Source organism: Hipposideros armiger, unplaced genomic scaffold (assembly GCF_001890085.2).
Source record: "Hipposideros armiger isolate ML-2016 unplaced genomic scaffold, ASM189008v1 scaffold_10, whole genome shotgun sequence".
Classification (NCBI taxonomy): domain Eukaryota; kingdom Metazoa; phylum Chordata; class Mammalia; order Chiroptera; family Hipposideridae; genus Hipposideros; species Hipposideros armiger.
This window is the reverse complement of record NW_017731360.1, coordinates 338,484-361,586: the sequence shown is the minus strand read 5'-3', so window position 1 is coordinate 361,586 and position 23,103 is coordinate 338,484. Positions and strand designations below refer to the sequence as shown.

At 40.9% G+C, this 23,103-nt stretch overlaps 1 protein-coding gene across 1 annotated transcript in view; it reads left to right on the top strand.

Annotated features, from left to right (window-relative positions):
* Window positions 1–23,103, top strand: part of MACF1 (microtubule actin crosslinking factor 1) — a 335,004-nt gene that overhangs the window by 228,134 nt on the left and 83,767 nt on the right. Inside the window, exons 45-57 of the mRNA XM_019657518.1 lie at window positions 453–629; window positions 886–1,009; window positions 1,825–2,033; window positions 2,417–2,734; window positions 4,159–4,325; window positions 5,599–5,755; window positions 7,602–7,719; window positions 11,269–11,331; window positions 12,016–12,257; window positions 13,088–13,217; window positions 14,070–14,269; window positions 17,439–17,934; window positions 18,587–20,058. Of these exons, the coding sequence (XP_019513063.1) occupies window positions 453–629; window positions 886–1,009; window positions 1,825–2,033; window positions 2,417–2,734; window positions 4,159–4,325; window positions 5,599–5,755; window positions 7,602–7,719; window positions 11,269–11,331; window positions 12,016–12,257; window positions 13,088–13,217; window positions 14,070–14,269; window positions 17,439–17,934; window positions 18,587–20,058 (3,873 nt within the window). The remainder of the gene's footprint in view (window positions 1–452; window positions 630–885; window positions 1,010–1,824; window positions 2,034–2,416; window positions 2,735–4,158; window positions 4,326–5,598; window positions 5,756–7,601; window positions 7,720–11,268; window positions 11,332–12,015; window positions 12,258–13,087; window positions 13,218–14,069; window positions 14,270–17,438; window positions 17,935–18,586; window positions 20,059–23,103) is intronic.

Genomic DNA, 23,103 nt, shown 5'->3' with positions numbered 1-23,103 from the left:
GCCCAGCTCCAGGTTGAGCTGTTGTTCAGCATCTTAGCTGTAGAGGGCAGTGTCACTGCCCCTCATATGTGGGATCCGAACTGGGGCCCTCTGGCATCCCAAGCCAGCTCTTAATCAACGTGCCACTCGGCTGGTCAAACATATTTTATACGTCTCAATCCCATTTCTACCTACAGCCTGATGTATATATTTCTTTGGTGGCTTGTCATACAACTCATTAAATCTCCTCTAGTATATAATAAAGTTGAAGTGAATAGTATGGATCAAACAGTGAGGACCCCACTCATAGCAGGTGGTTGCTACCCATCTGTCCATGGGCCCCAGCACTGCCCCTAACTAGTCACAGTGAATTCCCTGTAACAAAGCCAGGCCTCCCTTTAGACTGTGCCTAGGAAGTGTCTGCCTTTGGCCTGGCCTTGCTAAGCCTGCCTTCTCTCCTGTCTCTGGTACAGTGTACACGATTGGGCTCTCACCTGAACATGCTGCTAGGCCAGTATCAACAGTTCCAGAGCAGCACCGACAGCCTACAGGCCTGGATGCAGGCTTGTGAGGCCAAGGTGAAGAAGCTCCTCTCAGATACGGTTGCCTCTGACCCCGGGGTCCTGCAACAGCAGCTTGCAACAACAAAGGTAAGCCAGGACACAGGCTGTTGAAGTGCATTGCTTTTCGAGTACACCAAAGCAAAGCAAATACTGGCATAGGTTAAAGCCAGTGGTTGGGATGCCTTGGAGAAGATCTGATTCCTAAATACCTTATTCTGATATCTGTGGCTGTGGATAAGCTGAGAATTATTCTGTAAAGCTACTTAGTAGCTCCGGATCCGTAGAACCAGCATTGATTACTCACTCAGATATTTTTCTTTTGTCCTTTTTTATGGACAAGTAGCAGTTGCAGGAAGAATTGGCTGAGCACCAAGTACCTGTAGAAAAACTCCAAAAAGTGGTTCATGACCTCATGGAAATTGAAGGAGAACCAGCCCCAGACCGCAAGCATGTTCAAGAAACTACAGGTATGAAGGAGCAACAAGAATAGTGCTCTCTTAATTCCTAGTATGTATCTCTGTTCTGTAATACATCACACTGTATCATACAAGTATCTGGTGCTAGCTAGGTGCTGAGGAGGTGAACATGAATAGCTCACCCTCTAATGAACTTTATTCTTGCATCATTGAAGGACCTTTGCCATCTGGCTCAATCCCTTTTCCTCAGGCATTCTGCCTTCTAGCCATACACTACTTCTTTCCTTGCTCAAGTAAACTAGTCATTTCTTCATTGCTTTACCCCTGAAGTTTTTCCTATTGCTTAGCTGATAACAGTGAGGGCTTATGAGGAAATCTTGATTGTGCTTCAAGATGTAGCTCAAGAAGTTACTTCCTTTATAAAGTCCTAACCACCACCACCATCCCCTAAAAGAAATAAAGGATAAGAAGTAACCATTCTTCTTTCTGACTTCTCCAGTACAGTACTCTTAGTACCAATACAGGACTTAGGATTTTATTTTCACGGTTAGTTGTGATGTGCCTTCCGCTGCCTATGCTCTCTTTTCGTCTTAAGTTTATAGAAGGCAACTTTATCTTGATTATCTTTAGCCCTCAGCATCTAGAACAGACATGTTCCTGATGACAGAAATTTCTGGCATTTAGTAGGTACTCAATAAATAACACCTATTGAATTTGGCTCAAATGCTAATGCATTTAAGCTTATTCCTTCTATTGGTCTTGATGTCTGTTGTTATAATTAACATGTGCAATTTAAATATGTTCTTTTTAAAAGCACAACACAAAAATAGTCTCTACTTTTTCTTCTCATGGCTTTGATTTTCCAGATTCCATACTTAGCCATTTCCAAAGCCTCTCCTGTAGACTGGCTGAGCGCTCTGCTCTGCTGCAGAAGGCAATTGCCCAATCTCAGAGTGTCCAGGAAAGCTTGGAGAGCTTGTTGCAGTCCATCAAGGAAGTTGAAAAAAACCTGGAAGAGGAGCAGGTGGCATCGCTGTCATCGGGCGTGATCCAAGAAGCCCTGGCCACTAACATGGTGAGACCTCTACCCCAAGGGTTCCCATAAAAGATGTATTTGCCATGTTCCATAACTGCATCATTTTGAAAAAGTGTCGAAGAATTCAGTTTCATGAATCTTCTAATGAGACTTAGAGATGATGACTAATCCATGCGTGTGAGGATATTTCTACCCAATTTCTAAGTCCCTGTTAAACGTGAACAGTAGCAATAGCCAAGTCATTTGGTGGAGTGGGTTAGAGAACCAAGGGGATGAGATGTATGGTATCCTGAAGGCTCAGTTGCAATCCACCAGCCCTCCTGGAGGAGGTGAGCATGCAGTTATTAGAAGTTTATTAGTGTGTGGCTCAGGTATCCTAGAATAAGTGATCCAGAAACTGACAGACGTGTTCTTGATGACAGAAACTAAAGCAGGACATCGCTCTGCAGAAGAGCAGCTTGGAGGCCACCCGTGAGATGGTGACCCGATTCATGGAGACAGCAGACAGCAGCACAGCAGCAGTGCTGCAGGGCAAACTGGCAGAGGTGAGCCAGCGCTTCCAACAGCTCTGTCTACAGCAGCAGGAGAAGGAGAGCTCTCTAAAGAAGCTGCTGCCCCAGGCAGAGATGTTCGAACATCTCTCTGATAAGCTGCAGCAGTTCATGGAAAACAAAAGCCGGATGCTGGCCTCTGGGAACCAGCCAGATCAAGACATTGCACATTTCTTCCAGCAGATCCAGGTGAGGACGTAGCTGCCAAATGGACAGAATAAGGGATGAGGGAAAGGCAGGGCAGGAGGGGACCAACATCTACTGAGCACATAATATGGTAGTCAGTGTACTGGAAACTTGACCTGCATTATCTTAAAGAATTATCACAACCATCCTGTAAACTAGACACTGTCCGTTTTTTAAAAACATAGCTTAGATGTAATCTCCACTCATATGACATGTTCAGCCCGGATCAGCAGGATGCTTAGTTCATCATGGTCACTCAGGGATTCAAGCTGATAGAAATTTCATCCTGACAAAGCTTTCATGATTATTGCTTCAGTGGGAAGAGAGGATATCATGTGCATTTACCTTTCATTAGTCAAAGTAAGTTTCACTGAATCACACCTGACTATAGTGAAGCATAATCAATCCTACCATGTACCTAGAAGGTGCAGAGCTAGAAATACTTGGTGAAGAGTACTACCTACCACAGCCATATATGGATATCCAGGAGTAGAACTGCTGGGTCATAGTATGTGCATGTACTTCGTGTGACCCAGGAGTGGCCAACTTGAGCTCTGGAATGGCTGCACCATTCTGTTTCGCTGGTCTATCTATTCATATACCACAGCATACTATTTTTACTTATAGAAGGTTTATGGTATGTTTTAATATCTGGTAGGGCTAGTCTCCTCAATTATTCTTTTTTCCCTTTTAAGATTTTTCATAGCTATAATTGCACATTTATTTTTCCATATGAACCTCGGAATCAACTTTGTCCTAGAGAAAAAAGTTGGTCTTTTTTATTTGGGTCGCATCAAATTTACCTATTCATACACGCATGCGCACATACATACACACATTTTTATGGCTTTCCATGTACTCAGGTCTGCTTTTGTGTCTTTCAGAAGTGTTTTAAAGTTTTATTCATAAAGGTATTATATGTTTCCTGTTAGTTGATTCCTAAAACTATACCTATCATACTGCTATTGCGAATAAAGTTTTCACTGTTGTTTTTATATGTTGGTTTTATGTCTTGCTACCTTATTAAATTACTTCATTGTTCGATTTAGTTGCATTGTTGATTCTCTTGGGTTTTGTAAATATACTTTCATGTAATCTGAAAATATACTGTTACCTTTTTTCAAATTTTTATGACACATTGTTTTCTCATACCTAATATCTTCAATACAGTGTTAAATAATAGTGGAGAGAGTGTGTTTGCCTGTTTTTACAGGAGAAGAGGTAGACTATAGAAGCTTAGAGAAGTTTAATAGCTTAAGATCACAGCTAGTAAGTGGCAAAGCCATGATTGCATTTCAGGTCTTTTGACTGCAAAAACCTCTGTTATTCTTTTCATTCTGTGATGCTGCCTAGATATCTTTCATCTTTTAGTGTGTGTTTATTTATAAGGACCAGAGGATTTAATACATTTCTTGTTTGCTTAACAGGAGCTCAATCTGGAAATGCAAGACCAACAGGAGAACCTTGATACTCTTGAGCATCTGGTCACTGAACTGAGCTCCTATGGCTTTGCACTGGACCTGTCCCAGCACCAAGACAGGGTACAGAACCTCAAAAAGGACTTCACAGAGTTACAGAAGACAGTGAAAGAAAGGTGAGTTCTCATGTGTTTGTCAGTGTTGGAGCGCTAACTTTTTCTTGCTGTTGAGTGAAATGATTACCTCCTCCTTCTCCTTCATTAGAAAATATGGCATCAGGAACTCTGCTACTGAGACGTAAGGGATTGGAAAGTGCTGTTTCAGCCAAAGCTACCCAAATTACGTGATGCTTAGTGGTTTTTCTATTACTAAATAATAAATTCCTTCTCGGTAATAGGGCTCAGTTCTCTCTCTGTAAAAACCCAGGTTACCTGGACCAAAGAGAACAAATTTGGGGGACCAAGTAGGATTGTGGCAGGATTTGAAATAAAGAGAAAAGTTGGGGGAGATTTCTCAGGCATAATTAAGGCTTACGTTGGCACTTACCCTGTTTGTTTTGACCACATCTAAGTTGCTGTTTTGGAGGAGTGTCTAGATACTTCTTTTAAGACAAACATAGGAATATAGGACAAAGGTGGTTGATTCGAGATTATCAGCTGATTGAAAAGCCATGATTCCTCCATTAGAAAGCCTCACATGGGTTTAAGAGCTTGATAAGACTTTTCTTGATTTAGCCATAAATATAATCTTGATTTAGCAGACATCAGCCTTATCGACTAGAGGAAAGCAGTTGCTCAAACCAGTACTGTAAGCAGCAGGTTATTTAGTGGAGGGTAGAGGGACAGAGGCAAGAAGGCTTTGTTTTTCTTCCCTTATGCTGAGGGCCTTTTAGCTGTATGAGGAACCAGGATCTCTGACTTGAAGTCTGATAGATGTGGCCATTTCTAAAACTGAATTCCAAATTGATTTCTCCTTTCTCCTTGATTTATTTTATTCATCAGTATACTTACCCTAACTTTTCAGAGCCTCACTTTTAGCATCTTTCTTGCTAAAGGAGCTAACGTTTGAACTAGGTCTTGTAAGAGTCAAATACCTAAAAAGTAGCAGAGCTGGACTTGGGATCCAAAGCCTGCATGCTTTCTGTTGTATCATGGTACCTCAGTGGCTGGCTCCCTGTAGTTTCCCTCACTTCCACTTTAGCTGAGAGTCAAATTGAAAGCTCCTTTCCCCAGAAATGTCCAAACAAGGGCAACAGATTCCTTAGTTTGATGTTCTCCTACATTATATGTGGTTGTTGAGCCAAAGCTGCTATGGAAAAGATGATGGGAGAGAAAGGCCCTATTAGGAAACTGATGCCTAGAGACCCAGAAGGAACCTAGTGTTAGTTCAAGTTGACTTCTTTACACAGCCTAGTCTGGCAAGTATATAACAAAACGTCTTCATTGACAGAGAGGAAGATGCGTCATCTTGCCAGGAACAACTGGATGAATTCCGGAAGCTGGTTAGGACCTTCCAAAAATGGCTGAAAGAAACTGAAGGGAGTGCTCCACCTGCAGGGACTTTTACGAGTACTGAAGAGCTGGAAAAGCAGATTGAACACCTGAAGGTAGGTGAACAAAAAGATCTCTAGACAGCAGTTTAGAAGCATGTATAGACTTATCTCCAACTATGGTGGGGAAGTGGTAGGAGAAATGCAAGTTGTCATCTGCATCAGAATAGAAATTCCCATCTACCCCTCCCAAGCACTGAGCACCAAAACATCTCCTATTTAAAAAACCAAGATTATCATCATCATCTGGGAATAATGCCTGTAAAGTTTCAGCTGACTTTTGGATGCCTCTCATGCTATGGTGGGGCATAAAAAAGACAGTTGTCAAAGCCCAATCCTTGAGAAGCTTAAACTCTCATTGTATGTTTGAGAATTAGACAAGTATATGTGAGCAAGTAACTAGATTTATGATCACAAAATCAAGGAGATAAGAACTAGTACTATGGCTAATATAGGAAAGTTAGAATCAGATGGTTGGAAGGTACCTTCAGGGTACACCACCTTTTCCCATCCTCTGCAGAATCCCTCTGTACCATCTTTGATTCGTAGTCATCCGGCCTCTGCTTGCACATCCGATACATCCCCTTTTTTTGTTGTTGAAACCAGCCTCCAACTAACTCATGTATTCATCCTTATCATCTTAGTAAAGCAGGATTTATCTTGAGCTGATGAAAGAGAAGAGTTTGATTGTGTTCATACAGAGAGAGTGCCAGGAGCATTTGCTGTAGGGAATTCCCTAGGGCAGAGGTTCCCCAGTTTCTTGGTTCACAGTACCTTTAATGTTTCAAGAAATTTTTCATGGCAGCACAAAGCCAAAAACAAAAATAGAAAACCTCATGTGCTAACGGGTCAGGGCCAAACAACTTAATAGTAGTTGTTCATATGGCATCCCAACAGATGTCGCTGTATTTCCCTCAAAAATATCCTGTGATTCCGTGCATAGTTTGGGAACTGTGGCCCTTTTGAGTCAAGAGTGATTAATACAAGAATTGACAGCTGTGAATTGATAAGGTTCAAAGTTAGGCAGCATGAACTTGCTAGATGTTCATGGCTCTGGGTCTTGCTCTGCCGTTTCAGGTCAAAAGCAAACTATGTGGATTATCAGAGAAATTCAGTGTGGAGAAAGGGATTGAAGGGTAGGATGGCGTCCCTGCTTTAAAGGGAGTAAAATCTCACTGCCGGGCAGGCAGTCCACATCTTAGAGACAGTGTGGCCTGGTGCTTGAGTGTTAGAGCAGATGCCATTGTTTCCTGATGGCTTCCTGTGGAAGCAAGAGCTCTGACTTCAAACCCGATACAAAGTTCCCCTGAAAATGCAAAGTGTGGCCTATGATTCTGGGTATTTCTCTACATCTCGATGTTTAGCTCCTTATTGTATTCTTCAGTGACGATTTCCTTTTATTTTTTTACATGCATGCTGTTCCCTTTGGCCACTAGCAAACTCTTGTCTTAACTCAAAGCTTTCCTCCCTCTAGCCAGAGTTAGATGTGTGTCCTCTCATGCTCTCAGAGTTTACTGACTGTCCATACTTCTGTAATATCATTTATCACATTATAATGCAATTGATAATCTGAATCCTTGGTTTTTGGAACTGTGTCATTATCTTATTTTATATCCCCAGTGTTTAGCATAATGCCTGGCCTATGGTAAATATTGGATGGATGGATGGATGGATGGACGGATGGATGGATAGATGGATGGATGGGAAGGTCCTGATTATGCCAGGGTATCATTCTTCCAAACCTTGTCTGGCTAAGCTAAGATCTTGAAATAGCTGAATATATGAGGATGGTCTTTTTAACTCTTATCAAAACTTTAGGGAGTATATATAGGAAAACAGGTATCCCTACTTATGAGGAGAAAGCTCCCAGATGTTACATTTAGCTGTTTTATTCTTTAAACAGGGTCTCCTAGATGACTGGGCAAGTAAGGGAACTTTGGTAGAAGAAATCAATTGCAAAGGCACTTCTTTAGAAAATCTCATCATGGAGATCACAGCGCCTGATTCCCAAGCCAAAACAGGTGAGTGCAGGCGCTTAAACATATAGTGACTAAACCTCATTCTTTGCTTTGGCTTTTGGTAATGACCGCTTATCTAATAAAAGTCAGAATCAAGGTTGGATACAAGAACAAAGGGGATCCATGAAGCAGTCTTCCCCCTTCAACCTGATTACAGTAGTTTCCATTTGCTATATAACATTGCTCCATTTTGCAGAATTCTTTCCTGTGATGGGAAAAAGTAAAGGGACTAGTTTACCCACTTAGAACTGTCAAACAAACATAAGATTAAAGTAGGGTTTTCTAGCTTGTGGAATATATCTCTTTTATGGCTCTGCATCACCTTTAAATTGGGGTCAGACCGGGATGGTATAAGTGTGGTATCTTGGGAGAGGCTAAATGTTTAGGAGTCAGTATTGGTACACCAGGGACTGGCACATTTCTTGGAAGTGAATACAAAGATTGGACCTAGATACACGAATAATCCCTGGCTGTGAATTAAGTCGTTCAAACAGATCCATTATGAGCCCAGTCACTTGCTGGTGTTAATTGGTATCTCATAGGTTTTATTACCAGTCTATGTTCTTGTATTCCTATAGTCACTTAAACAGTAAAGGAAAAGCTTACTTTCTTTTTCCTCCTGAGACTGGCTACTTTTCTACTGCATCCTAAAGTTTAAAGCTCTCTTGGAACTACGCAGCAGTTCAATATTGAATTGAGTCTAATATTTAATTATTTAAAATATTGACAACATCTCAGGGAGCTGGTGATTCTTATATTCCAACACATAAACCTCTAAGTTCAGTGACTTAGTGTGTGACTACATCAGGAGTTGCCAACTTTTTTTATAAAGGGACAGATAGTAAATATTTTAGGCTTTGGGGCCATGTGGTCTCTGTCACATCTATATGCCTCTGCCATTGTAGCACAAAAGCAACCATAGATAATATATACATGCATGGGTATAGCTGTGTTCCTATAAAACTTTATGTACAGAAATAGACAGAGGGTCAGATTTTGGCTGGTGGGCTATAGCTTTCTGACTGCTGGACTAGATCAGTGGTTTTTCAAATGTTTTAAAGCACTAGAATCTTTTTTCTTTTTAAATTAAATCTCACATAAAACTCTACTACATAAAGCAAAAGTGATATTTTGTTGGCATAGATTTCCCTTTACAAGTTAATTTATAGTATTATGAAATCCATTAATGAAAATGTATGCAAATATTACACCACTTTATACAAGGGACTTCAGACTGTCTTTGTGAATAAAAAAAGACAGCTTCATTATCTGATTTATTTCTAAACTTTGGTTGCATTGTGTCCAGAAATGTTGCAAATGATGAGAAATATTTTTAAAAGTTCACTTTACTATCTCAGAATACTCTTCAATTAAACTGAACTAGAAGTTTGAAAGTGATGTAATAAGAAATTCTTGTTTCAAAGTTAATTCAGCGAGAATATTCAATGAGGGCTCACTTTTTTCTTCTTAAACATAGAAAACACCTAAAACTATCATTGAGGACAAAAACTGTCTATAACCCAACATCATCATACCTAAAATGTTAAGAATTCTTCATTACACAATTCTACCCTGATGAAAGACTGTTCTGAGACGAAGTGCCTCAACCTTTCTTTTTCATAGCCTTATACTTTTTTGACATTTAATGTAATACACATGTGCTATAGATGTTTTTCTTTGTACACGAGTAGACATATGTAAGTTTGAATATTATAAAATGCTAATGAAGAGCTGCAACCTTCCAATTAATAACACTCAAAAAGAACCTTAAATATATGTATAGAGGTAAGGTACTCTTTTATTCTGCCCCAAAAAGCAGCATACAGTTGGGCCTCAGTATTCACATCTGTGATTCATCCAACCGCAGATAGAAAATATTATATTCAGGAAAAAATGTTACATTGTTTCTGCCATGTACTATGTAGTTAGGTCTGTGATGGTTGTATCTATACTGAGTATGTAGACTTTTTAACAATACAGTATAACAACTATTTACATAGCATTTACACTGTATGAGGTGTTATAAGTAATCTAGAGATGATTTAAAGCATACAGGAGGGTGTGGATAGGTTATATGCACATACTATGTACCATTTTATACAAAGGACTTGAGCATCCTTGGATTGTGGTATCTGGGGGGGCTCTAGAACCAGTTCCCTATGGTTACGAAGGGACAACTGTAAATTGGTTATATCTAGTGGGTTAATATGTGGTTGAACATAATTGAATATGCATGTTTTATTGCCATGTCTAAGCAGTTAGAGATATATTCTGAATATTACATTTAAGCCAAACATTACAAAGCCCCTAAAGAGCACCCCTTAGGTACTTTAAAAATCAGTTTGGATTCACCAGCTTGAGTGTTCTCAAAGTTCTGTTCTAACGCTGAAAAACTGTGACTATTCCAGCTCCTTACATTTGTGTAACTTTTTTTCCATAAAGTGCTTTCACATACATTACCTCACTACCTCTCTCCAGTAACCCCATGAGAGTTGACAGGATAGGTAGTATTATCTTCATATCCTAGGGAAGAAACCAAGAACTGTGCATAGATTAAGGCTCTCATACAGAGTTAGTAACGGTCTTGACTAGGACTTAGGACAGCTTTCTCCTAATTACAAGTCGTTTCTTTGGGCTATCACCACACTGTGATGGAATACAATCTTTCTGTTTGATCCATTTTTTAAATTCAAAATATAATAATGTTACCATGTAAAAATTTTGTAACCACTATTTTTAATATAACCTTGCACATGACTTTTTCCACAGGGAAATCAGTGTACACGAGAGTTTTACTCTGTCCTTTTAATGTAATATTATATCATGAATATTCTTCAGATTTCTGTATAATCTTTATTATTATATGAGTTTTTACTTAACTTGGGACCCTCCTCTGAAGTACAAAGAATCAACTTGGGGAGAATATAGATGAAATTGTGGTAATTAGAAATAGAACCAAAGGCTCAAAGCAGAATTCATGGGAATGTTAATGAGCCAGATTTATTGGTGCTTAGAATTTCTGTTTTCTGGTGGAGGAAAGGAAGGAGAAAGTCATGATAGGGAATCTTCCTTTTGAAACAATATAAGAAGGGCTCATTGTAATGATTTTATTAAAAGAATGCTGCTTTTTATGTCCTTGATTACACTTATTGTTAATTTGTATTATGTTGAAGGACATTGACCTTTTTGGCTTTATTATAAACCCTCATTCCAAAGTATGTCAAATAACATTCTAAAAACTTCATCATTTTACCGGTACCTCACAAAATTAGGGCAGGGTCCAAAGAATTCAAGTAGGAGATTTACAAAGGGAATTTGGATTTCCTCTAGAAAGGATTAGGAATCATCACTGCTAAGGAGCTGAAACACCTCGAGTGACACTTCATTGCCTGGCAGCTAAAATGACTTGTCTCTTTCCATGAGTATGTTGTCTTGTGCTGTGTTAACTTCCTGATCTGAGCTTAAAGTGAGTGCCAAAGAATAAAATCAGTGCCTCTATGTATTCCTAACACGTTTGTCTTGCCCTGTTTGTCTCTCTGTCCTTCTGCTCAGGTTCCATACTGCCCTCTGTAGGAAGCTCTGTAGGCAGTGTAAACGGATACCACACCTGCAAAGGTGAGAATTCCATTTCAACAGTGCCTCCTTGTTGGGTGTGTTAGGACAGTGTTCATGTTTGCATCTGTGTATGTTTCCATATGTGTGGAAGAACTGCTGCCAGGATGGGTGTGAGGGCAAAAATCGGGGGAGAAGCAACTGTGATGCTTCTTTGTTTGCTAGCTGTAGGCTAAACAGGTTGGCAGCCAGTGAAATCAAGGTACTAAAGAAATAAACTGGACTACTAGATACGACCAATAAGGAAAGACTATGAATATAATATAATATAATATAATATAATATAATATATATGCAAATCTTTGAATTATAAGAAGCTATACTAGAGGTAGTCTAGCCTAGCCCTCAGTCTCCCAGTTAGGTGATTTCTCTGTAGTTTAGAGAAGAGGGAGCAGGAGAATGCCCGAAACCCTTAACTCCCCTCACTTTTGTTGTTCCCATTTTTATTTAGCATTTTATTTATATATCTGAGTAATAATGCTGAAATCCGAAAATAGATTAATGAGAGCTCTTTTGCTTTGATATGCAAACAGGAACTTCTGTGTGATTTAGCAGGAAGATAATCTCTAATTCACTAGAAGGAGTAGGAGAGATGCTTAATCCTGATGAGTAATTTAGTCATTAGAAACCAAAGGGGTTGCTTGGAGAGAGCTGTTTCCAATCTGATTCCTGTTTCTATGATACCAGATCTGACGGAGATCCAATGTGACATGTCAGATGTAAACTTGAAATATGAGAAACATGGGGGAGTACTTCAGGATCACCAGGAAAACCTTCAGGCTGTCCTCAGCAGAATGCAGGAAGTTCAGAAGGAGGCAAGCTCAGTGCTACAGTGGCTGGAATCGAAAGAGGAAGTCCTAAAAGGCATGGATGCCTCCTCGTCTCCAACTAAGACAGAAACAGTGAGAGCACAAGCTGAGTCTAACAAGGTACTGTGTTTACATGAGCTTTCATCCCAAACACTCAGGGATGGGGCTGCTATGCTAGCGTTTCTCCCTGAGCCCAGGGACCTGAAAATGAGGCCTGGCCAACCACCGAGGCTATGATGAGCAGCATGTTTGACTTTCAAATGATTAATATGCCTAAACTGCCCTAGAGAATTTTTTACCTGTGAAATTAGAAATTGTTATACGTCAGATTCAGAAATAAAACCAGATGTGTCTGCAGCAAGAGAAAAGTCTCGCGCAGAAGCATGAGCTCATTGCGAATGGGATCTCATTTTCTGTATGATGCTGCAAACCTAACCATTCTCATCAAGCACCTTTCCAGCTCTTGGAGGGATGGATCTAAACAGCTGTGATGGCAGTTCATTCTTAAGATCAGCATGTTGGAGTAGGAAAAACAGAAGAAGAAATCAAACCATATAGAAAATCCTATAAAAACTTTTCACCAAAGTTTTTTATACTGCAGTCGTCGAGTATAACACATCATCTCCAACTACATAATAAACATTGCTGTTATCATCATCATCATCATCATTGTATCTTGACACTTAGTTTATACAGATTAATAATTCCTTCTTACTGGGTTCTACTGATGTGTTACACATAAAAGAAATTCAGATCCTGCCATCTAGATTTTCATTTTAAAGTAAAATTTGAAGCAGAAAGGATAAGTGTCTTAAAATCACTAAACAAGTCATGGATAGACTCAGAAGTAGAGCCTACTTGCCACCCAAGATTCCAGTCATTTCCTTCTTACTCACATCTTTGTTTCCTGACCAGAAATCTCAAGGCTTACATGATGTTCTTTCTCCTAGGCATTCCTGGCTGAATTGGAACAGAATTCTCCAAAAATCCAAAAAGTAAAGGAAGACCTGGCTGGATTGCTGATAACATATCCCAACTCACAGGAAGCAGAAAACTGGAAGAAAATGCAGGAGGAGCTCAGTAAGTTATCACAGAGGTGTTAACAAATTCACCTTGTTTAAATTGCTTATCTTCAAAGCAAATACAGAATTTCAGCACATCATATAAAGTAGGAATTATTTTTAGTTAGTTTTCATAAGCAAGCAAAAGCCCCAGATAGGATTAAAGAGTGAGCTTTATCAAGAAAAAAATTTTAGAGAGTGTCAGAAGTTTGGCTTTCTAGGGCAAGTCAAAGTGACAATCTTCTGTGGTTAAGAACTAAAGAAAGCATTGATGATAAAAATGAAAAGGGACGGAGCCGGCCAAGTGGCTCAGTTGGTTAAGAGCTCACTCAAGAGTGAGAGCTCTGAGCAACAGGGTCACCAGTTCGATTCCCAGCCCGAGCTGAGCTGCCAACAGGTGGCAGAATGACTCAGCTAAAAAAAGAAAGAAAAGAAAAGGGAAAATAATCCAGTCAATGAAGCGATTAGATAAATTATGCTGCGTTCATAATATTGAACTATAAATGATATAGGTGAATATTCACTGGTATGAAAAAAACTTACTGGCACGAAAGATGTTCATAATATAAAAAGTTTAAAAAACAGACTGTAAAATATCTATATAGTATAAGATAGTGTACTTGCACTCGTTTATATGTGTCTGTACAGTTTTATCCCATGTCTAGTTTCATATAACCACCACCACAATCAAGATACAAAACTGTTTGTGTTACTTTAGTTAAAATTAAATGAAGGTTATTTTTAACTTTAAAAAAATATTTAAATAATGATCTAGGGTCCATTTCCTGTGGTTTATTAGGAACATAATTTTGGGACCAGGCCTGTGGCTGATGAGAGTACAGGAATACATTTTCTCATTTCCTCTCTGCAGATTCCCGATGGGAAAGGGCCACGGAGGTGACAATGGCTCGGCAAAGACAGCTAGAGGAATCTGCAAGTCATCTGGCGTGCTTCCAGGCTGCAGAATCCCAGCTCCGGCCCTGGCTGATGGAGAAGGAGCTGATGATGGGAGTGCTGGGGCCCCTGTCTATTGATCCCAATATGCTGAATGCACAAAAGCAGCAGGTCCAGGTGAGCAGTACAGCTGAATGCTTTAGAGCAAAGAAATTGAAGTCACATGAACCTGGGTTTGAATGCTGCTCTCAGAAAGTAGATTTCATATGACCCTGGACAAGTTATTTAACCTCTGAGAGTCTCTAATCCCTATTTTAAATGAGATATTTCTAAGGTGCCTGTCAAATAGTGAACAGTCAATAATTGTATTATTAATATCATTAAAAGAAGCAATAAGATGAATGGGTGTGAAAATGGGAACTTCTGACTAAATGGTAGAATCACATTTTACTTATAATCTCCAGTGGTAGTCATGCACATTACGTAATGCAATATTGTGTATCTTCTGGCTTTACTTAAAGGTTTTCTGCTGATCAAACCTCAAAACATTGATTTAAGTGCCTAACATCATGGAAATTTAGGCTGGCCATATTACGTCATTTCCAATGAAATTCTGCCTAGAACCTTTCTTTGTTCTACATTCTCCCCAAACTTGTTCCATTTCTTCTCACCATTTACCAGGTCCCCTAATTTAAAACCTAAGAGTAGTTTTTGAGGGAACCCTTTCTTTTTTAGCCCCTGCATCCAATTATCAAGTCCTTTTTGTTCTACTTACAGATATTTTTCTAATCCAGTGGTTTTCAAACTTTTTGGTCTGAAAACCATTTTACGCTCTTAAAAATTATTGAAGATCCCAAAGAGCTTGTGTGTATCTATTGATGTCTATTGATATCTCTTGATATTTACTGTATTAAAATGCTGAGGAATTGTTTAAATATATATTAATTTTAAAATAGCAATGATAAGACAGGCTGACTGAGTGGCTCAGTTGGTTAAGAGCTCGCTCAAGAGTGCGAGCTCTGAGCAACAGCAGTTCAAGTCCCGACTGGAGCTGAGCTGCCGCTGAGCTGCCAACAGATAGCAGATGGCTCAGCTAAAAAATAAAATAAAATAAAATAGTAATGATAAAACCACAAAATTAGCCTAAGTAACATTTTTAATGAAAAAAATACATTTGCAATAAAAAATTTAATAATATTGGCATTGTTTTATGTCTTTGCAGACTTCTTTAATATCTAGCTTAACAGAATATTCTCATAGATTTTTATAGCTGCTTCTGCATTCAATCTGTTGTGGTATCAGATGTCTCTGGAAAACTCCACTGAACATTCGTGATAGAACAAGAATTTTAAAAGCAAATAACGTCTTAATATTGGGTTGTCGGAAAAGTCATGACGCATTTTTGCAATGACAAACAAAAAATACGTCATGACTTTTCTGACAGCCCAATATTATTATAAAAATAGTTTTGATCTCATGAACCCAGTGATGAGAACTCCTGGGGGCCTTTGGACCATGATTTGACCACCACTGTTTTAACCTTTCTTCCCTCTTTTCTATTCTAAATGCCTCAGGTAGGCTTAATCTCAGGCCTATACCATTGCTACAGACTCCTAAGGGGCTTCTTTGTCTAGTCTCTCCTCCGCACAATTACCAAATTGTCTCCTTAAATCATATATCTGAATGTGTTAAAATGCTTCATTGACTCTTGACTGCCTATTAAAGTCAAAATACCTACCTGCTCAGTGTGGTGTATAAGACTTTTCACAATCTGGTCCCAGTATGTTTGCCAACCTCGTTGTCAATTCTTCCCCATATCCCCAAGTTTCTACCCACACCAGATACTGTGTCCTTTCCCGAAACCGCCTCACTCATGTAGCCCTGTGCTTTTGCTAATCCTAGGCCTCCCCCTCAACCAGCCTTATTCTCTGCTTAGGGGGAGAACTACATATTCTTTAGGGTGTCATCTGGGAAGCCTTTCCTGACTTCCCTCTTCTACTTTTGTCATCCCCTGGAGAATTAGTCACCTTTACTCCGTGCTTTCATAGTTCCATGTTCACATTGGTGTTTTATCGTTTTTACTTTTGTTAAATTCTACTCTAGTTCATTGTTTACACATCTGGCATTCCTTGAGGTCAAGTCTTAGTTATTTTTGTACAGTGTAAGTGCTGAGTACTTTCCATAAATTTTCTTATTTAATCCTTACAACAGCTAAGCAAGTACATTTTACAGAGGAAGAAGCTGAGATTTGGAGAACTTTTAAAAACTTGCCTAAGTTTTTATACAGCTAGTGAGTGATGGAGTCAGGATTTGAACCCAAGCAGTCTGACTCCAGAACCTATAATCCTAACGTCTTTGATGAGTAAAGCTGTGGATAGAAAAGAATAAAAACGCTTGGTACTTGCTTTAAAGAAGCCCATTACTTAATTGTGCTATATTGTATTGTACAGATTGTATGATGTGGGAATTCTGAAAAAGAAACTAAGAAAAACAGAGATATTGAAAGTTCAGATGGCAAGCCCAGCCAGTGATATAGCTGACTCTGGGATCCAAGATTCCCAATTCAGAGGCTGGGTTTTGCCTGGCAAAGCTGATGTGTCCCAATCCAGAAAATAAACTTTGCTTTCCTAGCCAAGGCTGACCTTAGTAATTGATGTTGAAACAGAGTAAACAAATAAGGAGAAGAAATAAAATAGACACAATCAGTGATCCTTTCAAAACAAGTTTTTATTAAGCAATTGTTATAAATAATACTGTATTTTCCTAATAACCTGGTCTTCAGCGTTTTCTGGTTTATTTTCAAAAGAAGTTGGCACTACTTGGCACAATCCACAGTCAGTGTTGGGCTTTTGTTTCTTTTTTTTAAGATTTTAAATGGGGGAATTGGGGCAGGGGAACAGACAAGTTGCTGTTGTTTTGTTCTTCAGTCTAGTTGTGGAGGACGTTGCTTCACTGGCCCAAGTTGGCACCATCATTGCGCTCTTCCTGGGCGAGGCAGATCAGTCGCCGGCCTCTGGACGGCTGCTCATGGCGGCTGCTGGCCACTCACGCTGGCTGCCGGCTACACACGGTAGCTTATGGCAGCCCACTGCAGCAGGGGACTGCAGCCTACGCCGTTGCCAGTGACCCATGGCAGCCCAGCCCCAGGTTGAGCTGCCGTTCACCATCTTAGCTGCAGAGGGCAGTGTCACTGTCCCTCATGTGTGGGATCTGAACCGGGGCCCTCTGGCATCCCAAGTCAGTTCTTAACCAATGCGCCACTCGGCCGGCCCAGTCAATGTTGTTTTGACACTGTTTTTAGATTTGTCTTTTCTCACTAAGCATCTTGCTGTCATTTCTATTACAGTTTATGCTGAAGGAATTTGAAGCACGGAGGCAACAGCATGAGCAGCTGAACGAGGCGGCTCAGGGCATCCTAACAGGCCATGGAGATGTCTCTCCATCCACCAGCCAAGTACAAAAAGAACTCCAGAGCATCAATCAGAAGTGGATTGAGCTGACAGACAAACTCAATTCCCGTTCCAGCCAAATTGACCAAGCTATTATCAAGAGCACCCAGTACCAGGAACTGCTCCAGGACTTATCTGAGAAGGTGAAGGCGGTTGGACAGCGACTGAGTGGCCAGTCGACCATGAGCACCCAACCTGAAGCCGTGAAGCAGCAATTGGAGGAGACCAGTGAGATTCGATCTGACGTGGAGCAATTAGACCAGGAGATTAAGGAGGCACAGACACTCTGCGATGAACTCTCAGTGCTCATTGGTGAGCAGTACCTCAAGGATGAGCTGAAGAAGCGTTTGGAGACCATTGCTGTGCCTCTCCAAGGTTTAGAAGACCTTGCAGGTGAGTTGGGGTGAGGCTCACCCTCCTGCTGTTATTAGTGGCCAGCCAAAAGGAGTGGATTAGTGGGAGTGCCAAGAATCTAGGATGACCTTGCAGTAGTTTTTGGACACAGAATAGTGTTAACCTATCCCTTTGTCCAGCTGCAGTGAGAATTGCTGTGGTCCTTGCACATTGATTGGGCACTAGCATTATGTGACGCACTGCATGGCTTAGTCCTAGAGATTCATACTCCTAGATGTACTCATAGGTGGAGTTATACACCTACTTTTATACACGCTCCCTTATTTTCTTTATACCATGCAGCTGTACACACACATAATACAAAATTACAACATGTTCTGGACTTCTTATCATGGCCTTGTACAAGAGAAGTTTTGTCATTCATTCATTGTCTCTTTTTCTGGAAACATTTATGGCTTTTTACCAGCTTAGAAGTAAAAGTTTATTTCTGTGACTCAGATCACCTTACGAGATTGAAGTGACCATTTAATAAGATGTAGTATGTGGAGGAGCCTAGCTCTGTGCCTCTTTTATGGCTGGCTGTCAATTAACATTAGTTTCTTTCCTCTAAGATTAGACCATATACTCTCAGCAAACATGTTAAATGCCCTGTTCAGACTGAAATGATTTAAATTTGATTTTCTCATTTCAGCTGATCGCATGAACAGACTCCAGGCAGCTCTTGCCAGCACCCAGCAGTTCCAGCAAATGTTCGATGAGCTTAGAACCTGGTTGGATGACAAACAAAGCCAGCAAGCAAAAAACTGCCCAATTTCTGCAAAATTGGAACGGCTACAGTCTCAGCTACAGGAGAATGAAGAGTTTCAGAAGAGCCTGAACCAACACAGTGGCTCCTATGAGGTGATTGTGGCTGAAGGAGAATCCCTGCTTCTTTCTGTACCTCCTGGAGAAGAGAAAAAGACTTTACAAAACCAGTTGGTTGAGCTCAAGAGCCATTGGGAAGAGCTTAGTAAAAAAACTGCAGACAGACAGTCCAGGCTCAAGGACTGTTTGCAGAAAGCTCAGAAATATCAGTGGCATGTGGGAGACCTCATGCCGTGGATAGAAGATTGTAAGGCCAAGATGTCTGATTTGCGGGTCACTCTGGATCCAGTGCAGCTAGAGTCCAGTCTCCTGAGAGCAAAAGCTATGCTGAGTGAGGTAGAAAAGCGCCGTGCCCTGCTGGAAATATTGAACAATGCTGCTGACATTCTGATCAATTCTTCAGAAACAGATGAGGATGATATCCGAGATGAGAAGGCTGGGATCAACCAGAACATGGATTCGGTTACAGAGGAGCTACAGGCCAAAGCAGGGTCACTTGAAGAAATGACCCAGAGGCTCAAGGAGTTCCAGGAGAGCTTTAAGAATATTGAAAAGAAAGTGGAAGGGGCCAAACACCAACTTGAGATCTTGGATGCTCTCGGCTCTCAGGCTTGTAGCAACAAGAACCTGGAGAAGCTAAGAGCCCAACAGGAAGTGCTCCAGGCCCTGGAGCCTCAGGTGGACTATCTGAGGAACTTCACTCGGGGCCTGGTAGAAGATGCCCCAGATGGATCTGATGCCTCCCAACTTCTACATCAAGCTGAGGTGGCCCAGCAAGAGTTCCTCGAAGTGAAGCAAAGAGTGAACAGTGGTTGCATGACGATGGAAAACAAGCTGGAGGGGATTGGCCAGTTTCACTGCCGAGTCCGAGAGATGTTTTCTCAGTTGGCAGACCTGGACGATGAGCTAGATGGCATGGGTGCTATCGGCAGAGACACTGACAGTCTCCAGTCCCAAATTGAGGATGTACGGCTGTTCCTTAACAAAATCCAAGCCCTCAAGTTAGACATAGAGGCCTCTGAAGCCGAGTGCCGACACATGCTGGAGGAAGAGGGCACTCTGGACTTGCTAGGTCTTAAGAGGGAGCTGGAAGCCCTAAACAAACAGTGTGGGAAACTGACAGAGAGGAGCAAAGCTCGGCAAGAGCAGCTGGAACTGACACTGGGCCGTGTGGAGGACTTCTACAGGACACTGAAAGTACTCAGTGACATGACCACTGCGGCAGAAGAGGGAGAGGCCCTCCAGTGGGTAGTGGGGACCGAAGTGGATATCATCAACCAACAACTAGCAGACTTTAAAGTAAGTCTTGCCCTTGTTTTTAATTTTTTTCCTGCCTAATAATGTGTATGTCTTAAGAACCGATTGAGCCTACCTCTTACTTCTGTCCCTGGTTTCATTAGTCTCACTTCCATCACCATGAAAGCATACTTTTTGGAGACTGTAAACAGTCTCTTGGACTTTGAGCAGCTGGTTTGAGCATTTTTCTATTATAATTTATTTCAGTGTTTATAACCAATTATGTGTACATAAAGAAATGTCCAAATCTTATTTTTTACTCTAAGATTCTCTCTGATGAGATTCTGGAGATTTCAAATTAGCTGATTTTTATAATAGCAGTAAATGTTTTTCTTCAGGTTCCTTTTTTTCAAATTGAGGTATGAGAAGACATGAGATAAATATGGGCTCATCCTCCTAAAGTGTTGATTTTTTGCCCCACAGATTTCAAGGGAAAATTATTGATGTATTATTGATGTATTGTAGAATAAAATGCAAAATTCTCATGAATTATTAAGATAAAACATGACACTTCAAAGAAATTTTCCACTTCTAGCAAGTAGCTTAAATCTACACCCCAGACTCCTCAAGCACAACTTCTCTGCCTATAGGAGAGTTTGAGATGCATGCATTGCCTTAATTGCAGGAATAGATTAATTCTGTGCCTGAGTCCTGAGATTGTGTAAATGTAGTTTAACTAAAACAACAGGGGAAGGTAAGAGGACTGACTCAAAGTGCAAGTTTGCTGGGCCTGGGTCTTGGAACTCGGAACTCTTTGGGTCTTGGCTCTCATTGCATGAGCCTTTTACCCCAAGGGTTTGCTTTGTTGTAAATATCTAAAAGTGCCTCACTGCTCTGCCTGAGGCCTCTCTGCTCCTGTTTCTTTGATGCATGGAGTAGATTTGGAAAGGATACTACTTCCAGCACCTTATTTCCATCACTAGCGTTTTTTTCCCCCACTTACATAGTTAACATTCCTGCCATCAGAGTTAAGTTGGTCTCTCAGATCTCTTTCCTGCCAGGATTCTTTCTATTAAAAACATAGATGGAGAGGTGATGTTGTCACCAGGTCAGAGCCACGTGGTCCTGAGAACGATCACAAATTTGTAGAAAGATCCAAGTGCAGAAAGTTGGCTGTTTCAGAAGGGCCCCTCTAGGAGTTTACGGTATATTCAGCACTAAAGTGAGGCGTTGGCTAAAGGCCCTTTACCATGTTTGGAAATAGTGCAGTTTGGAGCAACCCAAGTCGTATTTGGGTTTCTTGAGGCACCCAAATAAGGAAAGGGGAGGGAGAGAAAATTCAAACCCACGAGCCCACGTTTTCCTCTTAGGAACTCCCACACCTCTGTTCCAGGGGCAGGTGGCCTTCCCTGCTTCAGCACGGGCCATTTCCTTTCCTCTCCCACCGTCAGGTCCTCCAAGCAGGCTCTTCTCCAGGCACACTTCACTGATCCAATTTACTCGGATCCAGTTACTTAGATTTAACTGTCTGACCAACTAAATGGATTTCTTAGAAAACCGAAGCTTATCCCTGTTGACTTCCAAATAGTTTTATCACCTAGATTCTGGTTTATATGGGGGTTATTTTAAATTGTATTTGCCATATTTTCGAAATACTATATTGTGCATAAGTTTGTCTTGATGAGCGCAGATTAACTTTACTAAAAAGATGACCCTGTTCTCTGCTATGGTGATTCTTCAGGAATATCAGAGCCGTTTGAGGCTGCTTTGTATTCATGTTCTGCATTACTGTGCACTTTGAGTGCTGTATGGGAGGTCTTGTTTAGGGCCCCTACGTTGTTGTACTGATTAGGTTGGAGGTGTGTGTCTATGTGTGGGGGCAGCGTGCAGTTTCTGGGTTTTCCCCATTACCGTGATATCAGGTATTATTTCTACTGCTGTCACTTTTCACCGCTGTCACTGGGCCTGCCTTTAGCAACCTGCCCCCTTCCTTCTAATCTTCAGTGAGCTAGAAAATGAAGTAAACAATTAACAAGCCTGTTAAAATTGCATTAAATACAAGCTAGAATTTTAAAAAGAGTTCAAAGGCAGGCATATATAGTGTTTGGATTTAAGAACAAGTTATCATTGTCTTTTCATTTAATCCTGGGTTTCTAGAGATATTCTGAATTTTTCAGTAACTACTGGGCAGACTATTTTCAGGAATTACTGGGCAGTACCATGTTTTATTTGTGTCCTAGCATGCTTCCTGGTAGTGCGCAGAGTTCAGTAGCTGCTTAGTCGCTTGTTACAGCAGTCCTATTTCCCTGGCTTCTAAGAATACGTCCCCCACCACCAGTACTATGGATGTGAAGGCTGGGACCAGACACAGATCAGCTGGGCACCTGCGCAGGGAGTTTATCTGCAGGGGACTGGTGTTGACAAGGCAAGACTGGAGGAAGAAGGGAGGTGTGCCCTGTGTCTGTCTTCCTCAAGGTGCAGGCGCACATTGGGAGCCCGCTTCCACCTTATAAAGTCAAGGGCTTTGGGAGTTTTGCCTCCTCCCAGCAAAGGCCTTTGGTCCAGAGGGGAGGAGTGCACCTCCCGGCTTAGTTCATACTGAGCTCATGGGAAGTGAAAACAATGAGAGGGGAAAAAGCTCTGTGTCAGTTCTCCAGGTCCCTAGGGGCTGAGTAAAGGGAAGGTCTTGTCTTCTTGGACCCATTCTGAGGCCTGAGTCATTTTCATGGTGTGAGTGTTGAGCTCCTGGGTTAATGTGCAGCAGTAGATTAACCTTCCCTCACACCAGGTTCATAAAGTGTGAGTGCTTTCAGATTCAGACTGTTTTAAATAAGGACAAAACAGAGATGAGGATAAACGTTTAAAAAACATCATTTGCTTTAAGTTTTCAGTTCCTTTCTTTTTATAATGGGATCATGCTCTCAACACAGAATCTGCGGAAGGAAAGAGGATATGAATCTGTGAGACAGAAATGTGGGCTCTGCTTTGTCCTAGCTAACTCCACAGGGGGCAGATGGAATAGACAGATGAGTCAAGTCTGTGGAGAACCTCAGGCTTACTTGGGACTATGCAATCTGCTGATAAATGCATGGAGAGGCAGTTAGCCTG